This window comes from Pipistrellus hanaki (genome assembly GCF_964339955.1).
Source record: "Pipistrellus hanaki genome assembly, chromosome: 10".
NCBI classification, from domain to species: Eukaryota; Metazoa; Chordata; class Mammalia; order Chiroptera; family Vespertilionidae; genus Pipistrellus; species Pipistrellus hanaki.
Window position 1 is genome coordinate 26,186,301 of NC_140512.1, and position 25,181 is coordinate 26,211,481.

Here is a 25,181-nt window from a genome sequence, read left to right on the forward strand (position 1 = left end):
GCAATGTGGCCCGCACCGCGCTGTCATCACTGCACTCCGCTGTCAGTTTATGACATTGTCAGTTTATGACTGTTCAGTAAACCATTCGGCCCGCGATTTAGGCTGGATTTTAGATTTTGGCCCCTTCTCTGATTGAGTTCGACACCCCTACCCCAAAGTAATAGTCTTATTTGGCCTGCTCATCTATGCAGAGAAAAGTTAGGAAAAATACTCTTGGGGAAAAAATCTACAAAACTCATTTCCTCTTTTAAAAATATTTTTTTCTCAAAAGAAGTAATGATGTAGCAGGTTTTCTTTCTGCTTACTGATTTTTTTAAAACTCTAAATCCTGCATTTTCTGAGTGCCTCTGCAAACTCAGCTAGAGCAAAATCTCAGATGCGAATAAAAAATAGGAAAGCTTTTAATTTTCAAATAATGCCTTCCTTAATAGTAAAATGGCTGTGACAAGATTAGCTAGAATCACAGCACCAGTTTTATGCAGAAAAATAAGAAGTCAGTGACAGTAATTTTATTTATACAGCCATCTGCACATTTATGTCTAAATCCTTCTGGCATTTGAATATGCAGTTTCCAAATTCAGGATCTCATTGGGAGACTAGAGTCATTCAGAAACCAGCAGGAATGACAGTCACTCACTGACAAATTTTTTTGTGGGCCCTTAATTTCACTCTTTCATATAGTTGGCCTTTTTATGAGCTGTTACTGTGAAATCAAGCACATTCAAGCAAACGGTCAAACAGCTTCTTGAATCCCCATCATGCAAAGACTGGTCTGGGCTAAGGTTAGATGTATGAAAGGTGGTTCAGAATAAGATCAGACTAGGATAATGGAATCAAGTTTGTGTGAAGGGCCCTTAGAGATGGCTTAGCTGAGCATCTACTCTGGAAGCCTATGGACTGCAGGACTCCAACTCTACACACACTAATGCTTTTGTGGCACTTGCTCTTTCTGGTATTTAAAGAATACTCCTAACACTCTTCCTTTACGAGACATTGATTCCATCCCTGAGTTCTCTAGCTTTATGGCTCTGTTATTCTTCTCTATGTAAGCTGTTGTGCACACACATTACCATGTTCAGAGGCTATGGCTTGAGTTGCTCTAAAGAATCGTGTTTGAGACAACCCACAACTTATGTATTAACCTGGATGCCTATTTACTATCAGTATTATAATTAACATATTTTCCAAACCTAAAATTGGCCATCCTAGGGACACCAAACAGGATATTTGCTATCGTAGGAAAATTTGGGCAACAAATAGTGCTTTAAAAGCCTTGCTACATTCACAAATATGGAAGGCATGGGTAACAATTTTATCATTAGATTAGAATTTATTGTGCCTACACACATATGTTGATATAAGATGACCATTTGAACTTTGTAGTCATATAATTCAAGTTTAACTATTAAAAATAGGTGGAGGTAATGATGGATGAAGGCTTGACATGGGGTGGTGAACACACAACACAGTGTACAGATGATGTGCTATGAAATTGTGTACCTGAAACCTGTGTAATTTTGTTAACCAGTGTCATCCTGATAAATTCAATAAAAGGAAAAAAAATAAAATGTGAAAATTCAACAATCAATATGAATATGCATATATTGTCCATTGAAATAGTGGTAAAATAATTTTACAAATAATAAGAAAAACACCAGTTTTTATTATTGGTGATTATTAACGTATTTATAAAACAAATTACCCCTGTAACAATAAGGAACTATTTTTGAAATATTATTAGACACAATATAGCTAAAGTGCTAATTCCTATAAAAAATAGATGAATTTTTTAAAAGCTAGTTTATTTTGTTTATGTAAAAGTTAGCTTTGAGTACATAAGATTTCTCACCCTAAGTAACAGCATTTTTATTTTTATCTAGAAAAAATATTTGCTTGTTTGATATAATAAAATGTATGCTACTATTTTATAGGCACTATCCCCAAAACTAGGGGCAAAAAAATAAAACAGGAAGAAATAAAGGTATTTCACTCATCTATCCAAATACATGAAACCAAACACCAAAATATAGACACTTTCAGACTTCATTTCCCCCTTCATTTGTATTCCTTTAAAAGGTTATATCCCCATCTCAACTCTCTTTCTGTTCATAAAAGGGCAAACAACTTTGTTCATATCTGAGAAATAGTTCCCATTAGCCATATGCCAGCAATCTAATTTTGAAATAACTTCCCCCATTGTAATCTCTTTTTAATTAAAAAAGATGTTTAGAAAAAGAAAACAATATATGTGTTCACCTACATGAGCTTTGAGTAATGCAGCTTAGTAGTTGTGTTGCATCTATAAACACATATTTTGGTAACTGAGCACATCACTTTCCTTCGGCTCATATTGAAAATAGTAAGGACAGTTTGCAATATAATTTCCAAGGAAACAATCATTCCAAGGACCTCAAGGGACAAACCAACTTCTCCAGACCCTGTCTTTTTAATCTAAATCTTTCCATCAGGATCTGATTGAATCTGTCAACCTTAATGACTGCCCTGGAATGTAATTTCAAAGTTACTCTCAGTATTTATTTATTTATTTATTTATTTATTTATTTTGCAAAAGCTCAAATATCAGACTTTTGATTTTTGGAGATTTACTTAATCCTTAATTAAAGACTTGGGATGTTGCTGTGTGGAACTCCACGTTTGAAATGCAAACCAGATCTCTGCCAACCATTGCATTCACCATCATGGTATTTACCAATCAACTGTAGCTTTTAGTGGTTGGATAGACCTCAATTTCCAGATCTTTTCCTTTTGTTTCATGACATATAAGTTCATTTCACTGAAAGGGAATATTCTCTACCTTGCAAATTTTAATCCATCATATTCTTTCAGGTTAGTGGATTGAAAATGTAAAAGTATAGCAGTAAAAAGAGTACATTGATTTCTTTTAGTCGTTTATCTTAACTGAGTAGGAGCTAAGGGGGCTCCAAATAAATGAACTAACAACAAATGAAAACAAGGTAGAAAAGAGGCTAAATAAATGGGTATCACACATTTAAAGGATAATTGTATAAACAGATATCTTTTATTTTGGCACAAACATTTAGAAGGTTTATATTGTTATTACATCTTATGAATGTGTGATAGGTGACATCCTATATAATAAAAGCCTAATATGCTAAGTGTCTGACCATTCGTTTGACTGTTCGACCAATCACTATGATGTGCACTGACCACCAGGGGGCAGACACTATGACCGACAAGGATTGGCTAATCGGGACTGGGCAAGATGGGCTGGACAAACCCTGGAACCTTCCAATGGTTCCTCCACATTCCCGATCATGCACCGGTGGGGTCCTTCAGCCTGGTGTGCAACGTCTCATATTCTGGGACCCTTTAGCGAATGTCGGAGAGCTGGTTTTGCCCCTATCCCCACAAGCCAGGCCAAGGGACTCTACCAGTACACAAATCTGTGCACCAGGCCTCTAGTTTAGTATAATGTCTTCCTGTGCTTTGGGCTTTGTCGATGGTGGTAGAGGATTATAGAAGTTAGTGACTATTCATCTATTCTATCAATGGTTAAATCATTGTGGAAACCAGTAAGCCTGAAAAAACTTGACTTTTCTCACCCAAACTCTTTTCTCACTTCCATAATTTTTTTTGTCAGAAATATTTTATTACATCCTTGGCCAATATGGTTCAGTTGGTAGAGCATCATCCCATGCACTGAGAGGTCACCAGTTCAATTCCCACTCATGGCTCATTCCCAGGTTGTGATTCGATCCCCAGTAGGAGGCATGCAGGAGGCAGCTGATCAATGTTTTCCATATCAATGTTTCTCTCTCTCTCTCCTTTCCTCTTTCTCTCTCAAAAACAACAACAAAAAATTTATTCTAGTACCAACTCTTTTTCTCCTTAAACATACACTTTAATATGTAAGAAGCCTGTCCCCATAACACAAAACTTAAAGGCTTAGTCTTAGAGTTTAAAAGAAACTTCTCTATTTAATCAAACTCGCTTTTTTAAATTTATAGTTTAATTTTTTGTTAAATCTTTATTGTTGAAAGTATTACATATGTCCTTTGTCCCCCACTGAAACCTTCTAGCTTACATCTGCCCTACCCCCCACTCCAGGCCTTCACCACCCTGTTGTCTGTGCCCATGGGTTATATTAATATGTGGTTGCATACAAGTTCTTTGGCTACTCTCTTCAACCCACCCTCCCACCTCCGTCTTCTCTCTGAAATTCCACAGTCTGTTTTTCCATGCTTCTATGTCTATTTTATTCATCAGTTTATTTTATTCATTAGATTCCACATATGAGTGGCATCATGTGCAATTTGTCTTTCCCTGACTGGCTAAATAAGTCAAACCACTTTGAAATGTAGGAAAACAGAGTGAGGGAAGGCACAAGCATCCAGATGATAGTGAAGCTAGGTGGAGACCTGAGGTATCCGTGGTCTTCTGCCTCAACATAGGACTCACACGAGTTAATTGCATTTTCTTCATATAAATGCTGCTTCTAAGTTATATGTCCAATTTAGGTAAGATAGATGTTTCCTAAACACAAAATTAACAAAAAAGCAACCAGTCTTCAAGAAAAAAATAAGTAACATTTACATAAAATATATAAAATATTCATTTTACATACCAAATTATCATATGTATTTCAAAAAATAAGCTTGGAAATTTTAATATAAATCTTTATCAATATTTTAATTTTTAATATTTATTACAAATCTATAAAATATCCAATGAGCAGTTAATTTAAGTATGCAATACATTGTAATTAGCAATGATGTTCAGCAGCTACTGCCAAGTGGCCGTAAAGCAAAATAAATTACTTTTTATAACACAAAATTGTCGCTTGAATGTTGTTAATGCTTCATAAACACTGAGAGTGCAAAATATAGCCCACCAAATTATTGAATTTGCTTTGGACTAAATGCTGAATAATTCATTAGTTGTTATGGTTATGCCTTCAGGGTATGAATGAACTATCTAATCAACCGAACCTTTTGTTATCACTTCCGTAATATTTTAAACTCCCTGTAATGACTCATGAAATCTCTCTCTTTTTATATCATTTGGTTAATTTTCAGTAGTATTTGCATTATGAACTTAAACATTCTCCACCACCTCCATAAAATGAAGGTATAATATACTAATATACTACTACCAGGACACAAAGGATACATGGGAAAATTGAAAAAATAATTGCCTGAAGACATTACTATATGGGAATCAGAATAAAAGTGTAATTAAGTGGCAGGGGAAGAAATCTGAATTGGATGTTTTAGACAAGCATATCAACCAAGTATATTTTCCACATTAAGTTTTACCTTACCCACGGAAATGGAAATGTGTGATTAAAACTTTATCTGGCAGTAAAATCAACTTTGATACTTATGCAAAATTATAAAAATAATGTTAATTTTTTAGAATAAGATAAAGAGGAAATAATTAAATACTGGAAGAAAATATTATTGCTGTTAATGTTTGGAATATCTGTCCAGATCTCTTCCCAACAGTCAGACAATAAAAATTATTATTAGGATAAAACAAATTAGAAATATTAAAAATTAAAATGTTAACATTGGACATATTTAGTGTGTATAGTTTAATCAGTTATGACATATGTAAACACCCATAAAATCACCACTATAATTAAGATAGGTTTCACATATTTATCGCTGTCATATGTTTCTTAGTGCCTGCCCATTAAGTTCCTTCTACTTCTTCCACCCTCCCACCTGTCCCCCAGTTCAGAGTACCACTGGGAAGAACACAGATACCCATCAGCAGGGAAATGCATAAACAATTATGAAATAACCATGCGCTATAAAAATGAACAAATGATATCGAGGGTGGATTAAACTCGAAATAATTATGCTGAGTGAGAAGAAGAAGGTTTAAGAAGAGGATAAAAAGCAGACACAAAGTACAATATGTAAGAGTATTAATCATACCACCAGATTTCCATTTGTTAATGAGTTTTTTTGTGTGTGTGTCCAAATTTGTTTTCTACCAAAGAATATATCTGCATAATAGCTCTTCCATTTATTCTCCCCTTTTCTTTCCTTGGCTATCTGATTACAATCATATTTTGCATATGAATGTTCTCATGTTATCTCCTTTGTGTAACTTATGCATTAAGATAAAAAGGGAGCCCTAGTTGGTTTGGCTCAGTGGATAGAGCATCTGCCTGCAGACAAAAGGGTCCCAGTTTGATTATGGTCAAGGGCAGTATCTAGGTTGCAGGCTCCTCCATGGCCAGGGCCCTGGCTGGGGCACATCCAGAAGGCAACCAATCAATGTGTTTTTCTCACATCAACATTTCTTTCTGTCTTTCCCTCTCTCTTCCACTCTTTCTAAAAAAAATCAATGAAAATATATCCTCAGATCAGAATTAAAAAAAAAAAAAAGAAGAAGAAAAATGAAATGTGTTTGAAATTTTACTTATGAGGAAATAGGAATATTAGGTCTTAATATACTTGTTACTTATTTACTCATTAGAATTCATAATTAGCTCTTAAGAACACACATGGGTTCTTAATTCCCCCCCTTCTTATTATAATGGACAATTTATGCATAGGTTGGTGAAGCTAAATTTAATTTAGTTAAATGGAGACATGAGAAAGTGGAAATTTTCCTACATCTTAATTTTGAATATTGAAGAAACATGACTTCATTTCTGTCTGAATAAATTGTTCTTCAATTGATTAGCAAATTGAATTCTTAGATGTAGCTAAATCTTTTTTAAAATAATGACATCTTATTGGTGTGTTTCCACATACACATCTGGTCATTAAAGATTGATGAGTAGAACACTGACCTTAGACCAACCACGTTTTCATGAAAATAGTAACTAAATGGACAATGGAAGAATTGAGAAACATCAACAGACAAAGTAATCTTTACAAATTCAAGTTTAATTATAATACTAGCTTGATCAACTAATGAGTTGATTTAAGGTACACAGGTTAAAGGGGAATATTTTATTAGAATGCTAGCACACATACACTTGTAAATACATAGTCATTTTAAAACTTTTACTTGCTAAATAGGTAAAATAATTAGTGTGGGTCTAGATAGCCTTTTTAGTTAGAGCCCATAAGAATTGTTCTTGTCATTTCGTTATTACTAATAATATGCATAATGTGCAAAGTAATTTCAAACCATCTTCCAGGTTTGCAGTCACCCTGAGTCATTGCTTATAATATTAATAGCATTTGTAAGAATACATTTTTCTTCTTTTAATGAGGGCATTATAGAATCAAGTCATAAAGCAGTTGGTGAAAAAAATATTGCAAATTAGCACATGTTTTATATTACATGAGAAATAAAATGACCTTGAGATTATTTGTCATGACACCTAAGGAATGTTTTCACAGAAATGTAGTAAAGGTTAATACATGCCATCGCAGAATGAATAAACATTATTTGCTGTTAACTTCTGAAGTAGATTCCTATATGTTATAAATGGGTAAACTTTCAAATCACAATCTTTATAAAGTAGTATATATATATATATATATATATATATATATATATATATATATATATATATTTTAAAAGCTTTTATTCAAAACCAAAAAAAAAAAAGTACTTTAAAAAATTAGAAGAAAGGCAGAAATCCAAAAGGCACAGAGCTAAAGCTGGGTCAAAAAGCCAGCTCAGCTCACCATCTGCAAGGGAAAGCGGAGCCTGTTTACAGAAAGGAAATGTATGTTTAATGCAAAGAACATTATTTCTAATGAGTAACTGATGTGGAATATGGTGCCACGGGGAGTGTGGAAATAGAGTCAGCAATAAAGGGCACTAGTGCCTCACAGGGACATGATGAAGTGTCTGGCTGAGGCTTCTGCTTGTTTCTGCATTGAATTTCCCCCCTTTAGTTTGCAACACAAAGACAGGTCCCAAAGGAAGAAAAATTTGTCATCCGCGTTGTACATCACTCAAGCTGGTACAGCTAACTACATCTCTTCCCTGTGGGGAGAAATCCTTTTTATTGGACTTTGCGGGCCCATTCTTCATTTACTTACAGTGTTTGGGTCTCAGTGATGGGAGGCTCGGCTCCCCCTTCCCTATTGCAGCCAGCATTTTTCAGCCCATTCCTCAAGGGCTCTCCCTCAAGTCTCCATTCCCAACCCAGACACTTGTCCTCTAGGCAGCCCAATGCCTGTCTTTAACTGTCACAGTATTTTACACTCAAATCTAATGCACGTTTTTTGTGTTTGCTATTAAACTCTGTACAAAAAGAATGAATCAAAGCAAAACCAAGAAAATATAAGCTAAGTGACAAAATAAATAAACAATATTACTCTGGTACTACGCCAAATATTTCATCTGATTTGTTTCCATAAACAGTACAATGGCCCTATGAGTTACTTTTATCACACGCTCCTCTTATGCAGAGGAGGACACAGACGCGGATGGATTTGCTGACTGTCCCACACACATGAGGAATAGAGGTTTGATTTAAACTCAGGCTGTCATGTCTGATCCAGAGCTATAATGTATATAGCATTTGTAATATTAACAGCATTTGTAAGAACACATTTTTCTTCTTTTAATGAGGACATTATAGAATCAAGTCATAAAGCAGTTGGTGAAAAAATATTGCAAATTAGCACATGTTTTATACTGTTTGAAAAATAAAGTGAACTTAAGATTATTTGTCATATATATTGCATATATATGTGTGTATATATTTTGCATATATATGTATGTGTATATATATAGTGCATATATATAGTGCATATATATGTGCAAACTTCAAATAATTATAAAGGCAGTGCTTATTAAAATCCATTTCATTTTCAAAATTGAGCTATCAGCTGTTAAAGTGTGTATATGTTTTTTGGGTATATAACTGCTTTGAGGAGCCTGAAAATTTGTGTTAGGTGATTTTTTTATGTTTGAGCTTATTGACTCACTAGAGGCCCGATGCACGATATTTGTGCAAGGAGCTCGGCCCTCGCAGCCCCTCATAGCCTCCTTGGAAGGTCATCCGGATGTTCATTCCGTTGTTCGGCCTAATTATCATATTACCTCTTTATTATATAGGATTGCAATCATCCTGCAAGAATGATATGATCATTCTTTTACTAAGTTAAGAGATGTACTGAAGGCTGTGTAATTTCAAGTGGTTGAGCTGGGTTTCAGACTCTGATCTCCATCTCTGTGTCTCTTTAATGCTCTTACTCTTTATTACATGTGAAGTTCTTCTATGTTTTCCTCATATTCTATCCCCATTAGCTAACTGCACATCCTTTTTGTACAGGGGCAGTACCTTCTGCATCTTATACAACTCTAATAACACCTAACACAGCAATAGCAACACAGCAATAATATGAATATTTATTTCCAATCTTTGAAATCCTGCTCTAGTCTTCAAAATCTCTAGCTGGATGTTAAATTTTCTACAAAACAAGAGGACTTCTGAAAAATATCCTACTTTCCCATTGAGAACTCTGATCTGATTTTGGTTAGTCCCAGAGGATGTCAATTTTTTAAATTATTCAATTGTGCTTTGATCATTCAAGGAAAACTCAGACTTTGAATAAAGACACTGACACAAGAGGCAGAAAGCCCAATAGAGATGTTCTGGGAACAAATCACACAGAATATACTGAGGAACAGCGTAGTCAGGATCTAATTCCGACCTTAGCTTCTGATAAAAAAAATAATACATTCTGTAATGGCTGCACCAGTCTGCATTCTCACCAGCACCAATCAGAAAGAATGTATGCAACCCTATATTCATAGCAGCACAATGTACAATGTTAAGATCTGGTAACAGCCCATCAGTAGATGGGTGAAAAAAAAGAAAAGCTGTGGTACATTTACACCAGAGAATACTATGCAGCAGTAAAGAAAAGAAGGATATCTTACCCTCTCAGATAGCATGGTGGAACCTGGAAAATATTATGCTGAGGGAAATAAGCCATTCAGAGTAAGACACATGTCACATGATTTCACTCATATTTGTAATCTAATGAAGAAAATAAACTAATGAACAAAATAGATCCAGAGACATAGAAATATGGAACAGATGGTTGAATCTCAAGAGGGAAGGCAGAGGTGAATGGGTGGGTGGGAACAGATCAGCCAAAGAACTTGTATACATGTAGACATAACTCAAGGACTTAGACAATAGTGTGGTGAAGGCCTGGGGTGAGGGGTGGGGATGGGCTAGAAGGGGTCACTGGGGGAGGGGGAAGAGGGACATATGTAAAATGCTTTCAACAATAAATTTTTTTAAATACCTTCTGTAATAGAAGAGAAAATGGGGACTAGGAATCATGTCCTCCCTAAAATTTGTTTGGCTTTTTGTACTTAGAATATAATCTGTACTGTTCTCATAACTAAATGTGGGTTAATTCATTCTCAGCAGTACTTTTTGTCTTAAACTCAAGAATTAAAGCGCCCTTCATGTGTCATTCATTTGATATGTACAAGTCAAATCTAAAACTACTAATTTAGACTATATAACTCTATTTTAATAGATATATTCTGCTTAGGCATTTTATAGAGCAGCATGGCCATTTCCCTTCTCTGAATACACTCAGCACTTTGAATCCCTACCATATGGACAGACATTCCTTTCTCTTGTCACTTTCAATGTGTGAATTAATTTGATCCCTACAGGTAGTCTGAGAGTCTCTTGGGAATAGGAATTGTGTACTATATTATCTTGCACAGTATAATAACACAGTGAATAGTCCCATAATTCATAACACAACTAATCCCTGGCCTACACCAAATGTCTTCAAGGGAAGCATAAGAAAGTTGTTTGTAAATGAAATTCCTTAAGTATAGATTCTTTTATCTTCTTTCTTTTTCCCCTTTTCATCTCAGATATCCCTCCAACATCATAAAAAAAAAAAAGGCAGCTTGCTCCTTTCTAAAGCTAGTCTGTAGTACTGGCTAAATTCAGTGCTTAATCCACTATAAGTACCTGGACTCATAAAGCTCTAAATGCTTTTTTTTAAGCTTAAGGGAATAAAAGGAAGAGGGAATCCTCTGTGAAGTATGATTCTGTCTCCTATAAGAGATGGTTTGAAATGGAAACTTTTCTATTTCTGGCATTCTAAGAGTATGAACATACTTTGCAATTATGTTGTCAAAGAGATGTTGATTATATTGAATAAGAAAGAATATCTATATAGTTATATCCGCTTAGAGTCTCTGAATATTCATTTATACATATTGAGTTTCAGAGACACAAAATTATAGACCCTTAGATCACACTTCTTTCCCAATGAGGAAATAGAATAAATTGTTCTGCCATTGGTCTCAAAGGTCGGAGTCAATAACTTGAATTCTCATCCCAGATTTGCTACCTAACCTACATCAGCCTTGGGAAACCAAAGAACTGTGTTTTTTATTTTAATTTTGCAAAGAATTTCTGGGATCTCTTCTAATAACATGCTTGTATCATGATTCTAACTTTATATTCCACTTCTTTGACAATGGACGCACAACTTCTGTTTGATTGTAGCTGACTCTCTTTTCAGACTAGTTACACACACACACACACACACACACACACATACACATACACACACACACACACATACGCATGCACAATTAGAGTACAGCTATATGGCTTGAGTTGGTACTTGTGTTAACAATATATATTGCCGAAGCCGATTTGGCTCAGTGGTGGAGCGTCGGTCTGTGGACTGGGGGGTCCCGGGTTCGATTCTGGTCAAGAGCATGTACATTGGTTGCGGGCACATCCCCGGTAGGGGGTGTGCGTGAGGCAACTGGTCGATGGTTCTCTCTCATCGACGTTTCTAGCTCTCTCTCTCCCTTCCTCTCTGTAAAAAATCAATAAAAAATATATAAAAAAACAATATATAGGCATTTTTTTTAACTATGATTATGATACATGATTGGGAATCAAACCTGCAGCCTTTCTATGTGTGGGATGACACTCTAACCAGTTAAGTCACAGTGGCCAGGGTGACTGACAAGTGTTTTTTATTTATTTTCAAAAATCAAGTGTGCACCATGATATACAGAATTTCTTTTTTATGCTTCCTGAAGTCACAGAAGTTTTACAAAGTTGTGGGAGAATAACAATAGGCAAAATATAAGTAACAAATGATTCTTAAACATTATATGACAATGGAGCTAAGGTTTCTTTACATCATTTCATGATTTTGAAATAAACATACTCAAAATTATAGCATTTGTGAATCCCTTTCTTTCAAAGTAAACTACCATTTTCATAGACTTGCCTTAATTTGACATATTTCCCAGCTGGAAGTTAATATCTCAATATCTCAAGACTTGTGACACAGTGTTTCTTTAATATATATATATATATATATATATATATATATATACACACACACACACATTACAATTGCTGGTTTTCTTTAAATTTGCAAGTAAATTACCTGTTAGAATTTCCACAGATAGAAGCCTGGAGCATCAGCCAGTTGGAAATAATGAAGTGCCTTTGTGAGCACACTCACTTTTTAAACATCTCTGGTTGTAGAACAAGTAAACCAAATGTAGCAGACTTTATCAGATACGATACAGACATTCCGGAGAACAGAGAAAACTCCCTTAGAATTCTGGCATTTGTCTGCTTTGCTTTTCCTGCTTTAATTAAAGCAATGCCATTGAATTTATGTTATTTTAATACATCACTTCAGTATTCTCCATACTTGTTTTAACACATACAAAGTGTCAACATGGTTCTTGAACTGTACAGACAATCTGAGAAGACTTATGAATGAGAATTGACCTGACAATCGCTTGAATCTATGAAGGTAAAATAATTGCGGTCAATTACCAAGCAAAGGTAAGCAATGTTTAGGCCAGCATCTCTTCCTGTCCATTTCTCCCAGAGATAGCTGTTACAAATGCTGAATTAAAAAAAAAAAGATATCTAATTGAGCAGATGCCAATAACAACTTTCTAGAAAACCTAGTTACCTGACATTTTTCATTGATTTCTTTTACATTAGAAAATGAAATGTCAGATATTATTAATTGCATTTTTACAATAAATAGTTACAGCAAGAATAATGGCTAAATGAAACTACTTCTCGTCTAATGCACAATAGATGTATTCATTTAAATGTATTCAATTTAGATGAATGCAGCACATCTATATTCATTACAGCTATACATATCTGTGAGATGAATTGATGGGCTGGTAATTACTACCTTTATAAATGAGACAGAATTATCAGTCAGGAGAAAGAACCCCCTTTTAATCATATTTTACATCCCACACAAGAGACACATGTCAAAATCTTTCTTTCAAATATAGAGATTTTACCCTTCAATTTTCAGTGAATCTAGTGATTGCAAATATGCGTGCATTACATAACATGGGTGAGATTGGTCTCACACCATGCATTGTTTTTCTTTGAGTTCAACAAAGGTAGGACTATTAAAATGTCATTTATTTTTAAATAATAGGCATTTTTAAGAGCATTTTTAGGTTTATAAAAAATTAACAGGAAATACATAATTCCTATGTAGTCTTCCTAATTATTGTACATAGCTTCCTTATTATTAACATTTTGATACATTATTATTAGCTAACGTCTGTAGTTTACATATAGGTTCATGCTTTGAGTTGTACAGTAATATGTATGTATAATTGTACATACAGATTTGAGTCTATCCAATTTTCTCCCCTTCAATGGACAAGCAGAAAGTTAGATTTCAAATGTATTCATTCCTTCACTCATTGCATTTATTGATTCCTGCTTTCATTAATGGGTATATGCTGGGCATGAACTCTAGGCCAAGGACTACAATTTAATGGATTCAACTATTTCCCTGACCCTGGAAAAATTTACATAGATTTGTAAGCCTTACTCAAGGATATTGTCTTGTTTTACTGGCTACAGCTGGGATGATCTCTATGAGAGATAGCAGTCCTTGCATCTTGATGAGCTAATACTAAATTGTGTCCAGCAAAGTTCATCTGTTTATGTATAGTTTTTACTGTTTCATTGTTTGTTAAAGAAGAACTCTGAAAACCAATCCATGACCTTTATAAACTTGTGCGATGCAGCATGTATATTAGTATGAAAATTATAACTTCCCCTATTTTCTTTCATGGCAGACAAGCATAATTAAGCAATATCATGATAGCTACTGCTGTGGTTATTTTAGCATGTACCAGGGTCTTCCTTATATACTTTTGAAAGTGCTTTAATAGTAGAAGAGCTATACATTAATTTATGCTGAGGAAGATTTGGTGGCATAGAATGATGATGAAAGTTGTTCTAATGGAAATGCATGTGTTTTCAAAAATACTCTCTGTTCCAATGAAGCCAGATAGGAAACTTCTCCAAAATAAGCAGATATACAAGCACATTTTAAATATTTAATTGTTGCTTCATGAACAGAAATGCAATCGCCATTTTGGCATCTTGCCATTCATTTGTTATTCTTTTCAAATTAGAAATGATTCTGAGCTGTCCCAAAGAATTCCACCCAGAGACAAGTTCACATATTGAATGCAGTTGTATTTATCTTCTAATCTGGACAAGTTGAATGGATCATTAAAAAGAGAGGGAAAGCTCTCTTTCAACTCCAGGAAGTGCTGACATCACACCTACCTGGCCATTGGTGCAAAGGTTTAACTTGGGTCATGTCTTATTCCAAGTCTAGGGAACCAAACCTGATTGTCAATGAATTGGAAGGAAGATGATAGATTATGTTAAAATGGTAAAACAAGAATCTGTATTCTGATTGTAAATCTGTGTGTAGTTGCCAACCTCCATTGTTTTAAGATTTTTTCAAGAAACTCCCTAGATTTCAGAAGATGCATTTTTGTTTTTGTTTTGTTTTTTAAAAAGATGGTTCTAAAATTCTAACAGCTCCATGATATGTCTTAACATTGCCAGGATAGGACAAGCTATCTTTTATGTGGTGAGAAAGGCATTCTCTACTTTTTTATTCATTGATGCAATTTATTCAACAAATATCTATTAAGTTTCTTCTAAATAACAAGTATCCTGCTAGATGCTATAGAATACAAAAAAATTCTTCTTTCAATAAAAGAAGCCAATCATATTTTTTAGGGAAATCAATATTAGTGATATTAACATTAATTACATACCTAGAATTCCTAAATAGTCTAAAAGTTAAAAAAATGATTGTGACAAAAACACCTGAAAATCCTAATGATGTAAACCAAATTTGAAGTTTACTAGCAGGGACTTTGCTTTTATATGAGATGGTGGCCAGAGATGATAAGGGCCCCTCTCATGTTCTCAAATTTTCATTGGTTAATGACAGCTGCATTGTAGACTCATGGGAGAATGGCATTAGTTTAAATAACTTTCTAGTATCACACACACACATATGCTGCTTTTTACTATGATCTTATTTTATACTCACAACAAGCCTGCAAGCTACTCATTATTTCCCGTAATTCATACTGAGGTAACTGAAACCTTGAGAGTTTAAAACTTCTATAAGATAAAGGCTGTTATTTGAGCTACTTAGTCTTCAAAGACTAATTTTTTTCCTATCACAAAAATAAAGTGAATAAATGAATAAAACCTTCTAAAAAAAAAAAGAGATTTTTTCTTTTCTAATCTCTTTAAAGACAACAGGAAAACAATGGAGACCAAAAGAGTTCTCTGATTCAGCCACAGCCACTTGATCACCGGAGATGAGGGAACATGCTCTCTCTGGCAGGGTTTCATTTGGGGCCAATATAACAGAACAGGCTAGAGAACATTAGAATTCTTAAAGCAATCTTTTACACATAACAGTGAAAGGTCAAATGTGAGTTTTCAGGCAAAGAATATGAATTTAATCCTCTAAGCTCCGAGCTGGTATTATCATCAAGGAGATATGAAGAACAGCAATTGATTTTTTCTCTTCCTTTTTAAGAATCAGGGCACATATTCACAAGGAGTAGAAACAAGACTACCACCTTGTATTTTCCTAGTGCACATCTCTCAGCTCCAAGAGCTTTGTAGATTTTTAAAATTATAATTATTCCCCTATCATTCTCTGGGAGTTGGGGTTCTGTATCATCCTAAATCTACATAAAAGTTAGCAGAGGCAGCTCAGAATTCTGTGGTGTCTGGGTAAAGCCTAAGGAATTGGGGCAGCTGTGAGCATGGTGATTAATACCTCTGAAGTCAGGCAGATTTGAGTCTCAGTCCAGTCTCTGCTCTTCAACATCAATCGTGTTTCCAAATCTGTTGGTACCTTGTCTTCTATATCTTTATATGGGATAATAATAAATAATGCATCATAAGGTTAGTGGGAGGATTAAGGGAGTTAAGATGTATGAAATGCTTGGCTGATTTCTGGATTATAATGAGAGCTCAGTGGATATAAGCGTGTAAGTATCATAATAATAATACAAATAATTTGATAGTAAACATCTATTTCTAAATAAACATGTTAATCTAGTCAAAATGCTTGACACTTTACGGATGCACCTATTGTGTGCATGAATGTAAAATTCTTAGTGTGAAAAAAATACATTTTCTCTACTTGCACTCAAAATATTAATTATGAAAAGTAATTAATGACTACAGAATTCTTACTGAAGCGCAACATAAAAGGCCCACTGGCAATACCTAATGTTTTTAAATGACTCATTAAAATAACAGTCATGTTCAATTTATAATTCATTTTCAACCTTTTAATGAATCATTGAGGATGGTTAATAAGAAGTTTTATAAGTGCTATTTTTTTCTGTTAAGTAAGATTCCTCCTCTTCATAGGCAAAATATGAGAAGAAAAATTTGAATAACCAGCAAAAAGGCAAGAAATTATCAGTGCTTAACTCTATCTGATGCTATGAATAAAAGAAACAGAGAGGGGGAAAAAAACATTAATTTTTCTTCCAATAATTTTAAATTTTATTTTGTTTTATTTACTTTTGTTGTGCTAACACTGGCTTGTAACATTAAATAAGTTTCAGGTGTGAAACATTATAATTTGACATATGTATATATCACATCAAGTTCACCACCTAGACTCTGTTTCCATCTATCACCACACAATTGACCCTCTTTACTCATTTTGTCCCGTCAACTCTGCTTCCCTTATCATAACCAATGATCTGTTGTTTGCCTCTGTAAATTTTTTTGTTTGCTTGTTTGTTTAGCTGTGAGTTTTTTGTGGAATATTAAAAAAAGTAGTCTTAATTAGTATGAACTAGGTAAACTCTATAGTAACATAGCTATCACTCTATCACAATTTACAGTGTTTACCTCTTTACATGTAATTATCCAATGCTAGACTTTAAATTTTGAGGTCAAGATCCAGAAAGAAATTGACATCCAGCAATTGCTCAACAAGAGATCCTTGAATGCTTACTGGTTAAATGGATGAATGTATGATTAGGTGGATGGATGAATGGTTGGGAGGATGAGGCAATATAATACAATGGAAAGGGTGCCCTGCTTTACCAATGATCTGATTTTATATGTCATGTTATTACTAAGATCATTTTCCCTTTCTGCTAAATGATAGCTATAGACTATATGATACCTCTTCTATTAGATTGAGACCTTACCCTCCAGCCTTCTGTTACATAGAGCTGACTCAATTTAGTTCCATCTGCATAGACAGTCTGATTTCATGCCTACCTCATATTGAGTAGTATAATGGGTCTTTTGGGTTATTATACTTTTATTCAGCTCTAGCTCTCATTTCAGTTTTCAGGTTTTGCCAAAGATTTTTAAGGAATCACTTATTTATTTTCTAATTTGATTCCTCTGACCCTAACCAACTCTTGGCATATATTCTCCTCTGCCTGGTATTTCTACCCACAGGCCTCAGTTCCCCCATTTCTTATCCTCAGTGCTGTTGGCTTTATGCTCATCTGATTTAGATGGATACACTAGATTGTTAACTATATGCTTTGCCAGTGGCATTTGTACTCCACCTGTGCACTCTTGTTCTCTTAATAAGGAAAAAAAGTGATAAAGGAAGGAGCTTGTGTGGTGTATTAAAAGGACTGGCCTTAAAAGAAAGTGGTAAAGCTCAGCTGTTTATATCATGGGAAATAGGGATCAATTATTTTAATTCAAATTTTCCTCTCCACTTAGTCAGTGATCACCAATGTGCAATCTCTGTAAGTGTTGGCTGATGCATCTATAAACTGTATATTTAAAGAAAACTTATTTTATAGGTTTTTTTGTGAGGAATAAATGTGATAATTTACATACTTAGCCTAATATCTTGTGCAAAGTTTATGCTCAATAAATAATCATCACTATCATTTTATAGGCACTGAGAAATTCAAAAGGATTTTAAGCAGGGGAATGATGTGGTCAAAGCTCTGTTTGCAACAAAGCACAGTCTAAATTGTAAGGGTGAGAGTCTTAAAAATGTGACAAACCCATTAGAGGTATCTGTCAGGAACTAAGGCTTGTGGAAGAAGCTTAGGCTGGAGTTAGAGATTATGGACAAATAAGGCTGTAGGCATAGTGTGAATGGAGGTCACCAAGGGCTAAAGATAAAAAAGTGTGCCACACAAAAACGTAAGGGATAATATGCAAAAAATAAATGTCTGTGGAGGACATGAGTGGGAATGATCAGACATGTGTTTGGTAATAAGCTCCATAATGGAGATTGTCTCCTGGAAAAGTCATGGAGAGGCTCCCCTGGGGGTGGGGGGGGAGAGGAAGGGGCAGGCAAAGGTATTGTGGAAGGAACACAGGCTCATTACTTTAACAAGGTAGGAAAAGCAGTATGTACAGTGAGAACAGCAAGTCCCAACAGTGAGGCTAAAATACATGACACATAAGGGAATGCTATAACACAATGTAATTAATGTCCCAATAAAATACTGTAGTAGAGAGGCCTTGTAGTGTTTGAGAGGGGTCATTGAGCAGGTGGAAGAAACTGCGCTGATTATTCCAGGTGGGTGAGTCAGCAGAAGCACGAGCTGTAAACAGGTGGCAAGAAGGGGATGAGTAATGACCAGGATGCAGCTGAGGGCTCCTTTGGGATAGTTCATTATATGTTTATTGATAACTTAGGGATAAGGCTGAACTGAAAGTTACTTCACCATTGTCATGAGTCTCCAAAAGATAATGAGCCTAACTATAGTATGTCAGTCACAGTAAAACAAAATACCATCTTGAATAATATGATGTCTAGTTATGTTATTAGAGAGAAATATAACCAACACGTTTGCTTTTTTTTTTTTTTAGGATTTTCCAGAAAAGGAGAAGTCCACAGCAAAGGCCCTGGAGGATGTAAAGGCAAACTTTTACTGTGAATTATGTGACAAGCAGTATCACAAACACCAGGAATTTGATAATCATATTAATTCTTATGATCATGCTCATAAGCAGGTAAGCGAAAGTGAGAAGAAATCCTTCATATTCCTGGATTTATTCCTTCAGAACAGAATGTACCCATTTGACCTTATTTATTATTGGCTAAGAAGCTGAGGTGAAACCATTTTATATCTTTCTTTTTTCTGAAAGATTGTGTTTTCTGTTTGAATATTAGTGAAATATGTTTTCCCAGAAGTAGCATAAAACCACAGGTGAACTTAGAGATGTTCTAAAGTAGGCTGACATTTATTTTATAATTCTGTGTAGGAGGCAACTAGAACCCAATATAATAGTGTCATATTCAAAAGCACCTAGCTAGTGAGAGAACTTCAACATTAGGCAGAATAGGACAGAATCTATTATACTCTTCCAGGAGTTCCAAGGTGTAGTATATGGAATAGTAGGTCTTTGAGGCGGGGATGGGGGGTGGGGGCAACTCTGGAAAAAAAAAGGTTACTATAATAGGAGAGACAAAAAGGTTTTTGTATTTTCCCAAGAATACTATAATAGGAGAGACAAAAAGGTTGTTTTATAAATGAACCATTGCAAAGAAACAAAAACTCCGGTAAAGCTGAATGACAATGGCAGATGGAAACATTTTCATTTTTATAGTGTGTGTGTATGTGTGTGTGTGTGTGTGTGTGTGTGTGTGTGTGTGTGTGTGTGTCTGTGCATGCTTTTTTTGTGTGCAATACTGTAGATCCTATTCAGGGCTGCTTATATTCCCTATTTTAACCTGTCTGTGAAAGAGGAAGCTAATGTCTCAATCCTGTTAGATTTTATTTATTTTTATTTATTTTAAAATATATTTTATTGATTTTTTACAGAGAAGAAGGGAGAGGTATAGAGAGCTAGAAAAATCGATGAGAGAGAAACATCAACCAGCTGCCTCCTGCACACCCTCTACTGGGGATGTGTCCGCAACCAATGTACATGTCCTTGACTGGAATTGAACTTGGGACCCTTCCGTCCACAGACAGCCACTCTATCCACTGAGCCAAACCGGTTTTGGCTCCATCCTGTTAGATTTTATCTTTGCTGCATGAGTTATGGGAATATTGGCATTTAGGAAACGGAAGTGTTAGGACCATTAAGAAAGAAATTCCACATGGCCAAAGGATTATTGCTAACAGCTGTGAGAAGATGAACTCTCCTGATATCAAATGGACCAGATATTGGAATATGTAAGTTTTGTATAACCTAGACCTAAAATATTTATTCACAGTGAACAATAATAAATAACTTGAATGAGATCACTAATACTTACTAAGTGCATATCAAATGTCTGTCTTGGGAGATGGAAGATAGTTTCTGTCTTTAAAGATATGACATATGTATGCAATTGACTAAATTTCAGGAAAAAGAGCAGAACAATGGTATACATTATTTTAGAATTGTGATTTCCAAATCTTAGTGTGCATAAAAATCACTTTGAACTTATTAATAATCCAGATTTCTAGATTCTCAGATACTCTAATTCAATAGCTCTGAGATAGGACCCAGGAATTTGCATTTTAAAATAATATAAAATGGAAATTTTCAAACATAGAAAAACAAACTACCATCCAATTCCAATAATAATAAATTTCCTTTCATTTTACCACCACCATTCATCCTCCCTCCCCTTCAACCAACAGGCACTATTTTGAAGAAAATTCTAGGCATCATATCTTTTCAGCTAAAAGTACTTCAAGATATATAATGATACTTAAACAACATAGTCATTCTCATATATAAAAATTAACAGTAACCCTTTTATATCAGTTAGGGTCTTGTTTTCTTGGTTATCTCATAAATGACATATAAATTTGGGTCAGTTGAAATCAGGATCTAAAAGTATCTATACTTTGGATTGACATGTCTTTAAGTTTCTTTTAATGAACAGTTGACCCTTGAACAACATTGCTTTGAACTGAGCAGTTCCAATTATATGCAGGCATAACAAAACAAATACACTAGAGAATTTTTTGGAGATTTGCAACAATTTGAAAAAATAACTTACAAATGATCCATGTAGCCTAGAAATATTAGAAAAATTAAGAGAAATATATGTAATGAATCTATAAAAGTTATGTAGATACCTATTTTATCACTGCTATCATAAAATAGGTATAAATATTTTATAAAAAGTTAAAAGTAAAATTGAAAAAAAAAGTTAAAAGTTATCAAAATGTATGCCCAAAACATAGACCATACATGGAGTCATTCAGTTAAGAGAATGTAAACAAAGGAAAAGATGCAGTATTAAATCATAACTGCAAAAAATATAACTATCGTACATATGGTGTACTGCTATAATCATTTTGTAGTCTCCTGATGCTATTGTGGTAGACACATGTGTCTCCAGTATGTGCTTAAATCGCCTTATGACGTTAGTCATCTCTGCATGAGTAGTTCTCCCCGGTAAATGGTGTACATGGTAAAAAGGGGTCTCTCACGGTTCTCCCGTATTTTTCATCATGTTTAGTGCAATGCCGTAAACCTTGAGCAACACCAGAGGACCCATGCAAAGTGCCCCTAATGGTTCTGAAAATACTCCCAAGAAGCAGAGAAAAAAGTCTTGATATTGCAATACATTTTTTAATTGCTCGGTATGTGACATAGGTTGAGGTCTGCAGCTGCCGTTGTCCACCATTTCAAGATAAATGAGCCCAGCATAAGGACCACTATAAAAAGGAAAAATTTCTGAAGCCCTCACAGTGACTATGCCAGCAGGTGTGACCTTGCACTTTTTGCAAAGTACCTTTTTATCTCATATAAAAATTCAGTTTTCCTGTGGGTGCAGGGTTGCTATAAGCAAAGCATACATATAGACTCAAATATGATTAGGAAAAAAAAACAAAGTCATTATATGACAACTTAAAGCTAAAGGAAGATTAAAGTTTCTAAATCTGGAGAACTTTATGCCGGCAAACAATGGTTTGATAATTTTAGAAAGAGTCTTAGCTTTAAAAACGTCAAGATAACAAGAAAATCAGCTTCTGCCAACCAAAAGGAAGATGAAATTAAGAAAATCATTGATGAAAAGGATATTTTCCTGACCAGGTGTTTAATGCAGATGGAAGTTCCCTATTCTGTAAAACAAACAAACAACAACAAAAACACACCACATAGAACATTTATCAGTAAGGGAAAGAAGTAAGTACCAGGATTAAGCAGGAGGGAATGAACTAACTTTACAGTTTGTGTAAATGCAGCCAGGTTTGTGATCAGTATTGCCCTTATCTATAAAGCTGCTAACCCATGAGCCTTAAAGGGAAAAGACTGAACACCAGCTGTCAGTCTTTGGTTATGCAACAATGAGAATCCTTTATCTGGATTGGTTCCATTGATTCCTTTTCCCAAAGTCAGAAATGACCTCACCAGTAAGTGACTGCCTTTGAAGTTATTTTATGATGGAAAAGCTCCTGGCCATCCAGAACCCCAGGAGTTCAACACCAAAAGGTCAAAGTGGTGGGGTGAGGAAGAAGAAGGTAAATGGTGGCAGAAGGAGACTTTATTTTGGTAGGTGAACACATAATACAAAATTCAGATGATGTGTTATAGAATTACTAGTGGCCCCATGCATGAAATTTGTGAATGAGGGGGGGGGTGCGGAGGGGAGATGCCCCTCAGCTCAGCCTGCTCCCTCTCTAATATGGGACCCCCTTGGGGAATGTTCAACTGCTGGTTTAGGCCCAATCCCTGTCAGACATCCCTCTCACAATCCAGGACCACTGGCTCCTAACTGCTCACCTGTCTGCCTGCCTGCCTTATTGCCCCTAACCACTCTGCCTGCCAACCTGCTTGTCCCCAACTGTCCCCTATACTGGCGTGCTCACCCCAACTTCTCCCCCACACTGGCCTGTTCACCCCCAATTGCCCTCCCCTTCTGGTCTGATCGGCCCTAACTGCCTCTGCCTCAGCCCTCAGCCTCAGCCTTGCCACCATGGCCTGTTCTGAAGAACATCCAGAAGGTTGCCCAGTCTAATTAGCATATTACCCTTTTATTAGTATAGATATACTTAACACATAGACAATTCTATTAATCAATGTGACCCCAATACATTCAACAAAAATTAAAACAAAATAAACAATATTGCTATCCCATGAACTTTTCCTTAATCACTTATTTCTGTAAATCCCCACAGTGATGTGTGTGTGTGTGTGTGTGTGTGTGTGTGTGTGTGTGTGTGTGTTGTGGAGTCTCTAGGGTACTCTTTATACAGTATCATGTCTTCTGCCAACAATGACAGTTTTACTTCTCCCTTTCCAATTTGGATGCCTGTAACATGGACACATTTGCTCCATAAATTCAGGGAGCCTGTAATCTGAGGAGAGATACACATGTTAATATATCTTTAAAATATGTTGATTTGCCTGTACTAGATATCGTATACCTAGGATACTAAGAGAGCATGCAAAAGAGATTTTAAAAAGAAGAGATGACAAGTGAACTGGACTTCCTAAAGAATGAATAGAAGTTAACCATGTCATCAAGAAAACCAATAACCAAGCTTTGGGGGCAGTTAGAAAGCATGATGCATTTAGACAGAAACTGCAAAAGATTCACTGTGGCCACTAAAGTCACCATCACTTTCTTGGTGAGCTCTTTAAGATAACTTTGACACTGCATCTCATTCCCCTCATTCTTCTTTTGCAACAGGTCTTGCTTTCATTCTTTATTTTGTATTCTCTTTTTATCACATATTTAAACTCATTCTTGAACATTTGCATGGGCCTTCTGACTGGATTTCCTGCTTCAAGTATTTCTTCTGCTCCAAACCAAACTTTTTATCTGTGGCCAGAGTAATCATCCCAAATGACCACATTTATATTGTCACTCCCCTACTTGGAAATCTTCAGTGGGTAGTGACTGAGTTTTTAAGGAGTCAGAACAGTGTCTGATTCTTCCTTCCATGTCCAGATTTATCTCATTCAACTCCATAATTTCAAAAAAAATGCCTTATGCTTTCCCACCTGCTCATCTTGGCTTATAATTCTCCCTATGCATGTGATACCCTCCCTATCCTGAGGCTGTATTTCAACATGTGCTTCTGTATATTTAATGCATAAGTTGGTAACATCTCTGGATATTAAAAGATCTGAGATCTCACGGTAAGCTGATTTAGCAGTATTTTCCAAATTCCCTTTGATCAAAACTTATGAATATGCTGCTAAATTTTGTGCATGCTTTGGAAGATATTGAAATAATTAAATTTATTATAGACTTGGTAATACTGTTTCCTTGAATAGTATTGAAATATTTCTGTAAAAAGATTTATTTTGGCACTAAATATTTTGAAAATTACCTGAATTTTAAGTGGAGCTGAATGTACAATTTCCCTTTTAAATGAAATCAGTTTCATTTAAAAGGGAAATTTTCTGTACAGAAGGAGAAACTATGCACTAAATTCAACCATGCAAAAGTCTTTTGTTTTTCAAATTCCAAAGCTAAATATATCTATCTGGTTCTTGCTTCAGTAAGGGCTCTTCTTGATTGTGATGATTATTATAATGATGATAGCAGAGATTGGCTAAGTATTTTTGGCCTGAATAATGTAAACAGTTTTCTTAACTTTATTTTCCATGTGGATTCAGACAAAATATCTGACCTCTTCTGTGGAACTTCCAACAGTATAGTCTTTCTGATATATTTAGAAGTGAATCCAAAATCACATGTAGTTAATTCTGTTACTCATTAATAGAACAGCTTAGAACAAGAAACAATGCATTCTGAATTTTTCTTTCTACCTTTCCTGCCCAAATTTATAATTACTCAGGATCCTTCAGTTTAATAAGTTATTTCTAAATCCTTTATAAGTTGTATCTCTAAATGTCAGTATCATGTAATAATATCTATTATATAAAAGGCTAATATGCAAAGTGTTTAATTTAATTTATTTATTTTAAAAAACTTTATTGTTGAAAGTATTAATGT

General features: G+C 35.0%; 1 protein-coding gene across 1 annotated transcript in view; it reads left to right on the forward strand.

Annotated features, from left to right (window-relative positions):
• Positions 1-25,181, forward strand: part of ZNF804B (zinc finger protein 804B) — a gene marked incomplete at its 3' end in the record, with an annotated part of 348,362 nt that overhangs the window by 249,478 nt on the left and 73,703 nt on the right. The window contains exon 2 of the mRNA XM_084897308.1: positions 19,133-19,276. Coding sequence (XP_084753434.1) covers positions 19,133-19,276 — 144 coding nt within the window. The remainder of the gene's footprint in view (positions 1-19,132; positions 19,277-25,181) is intronic.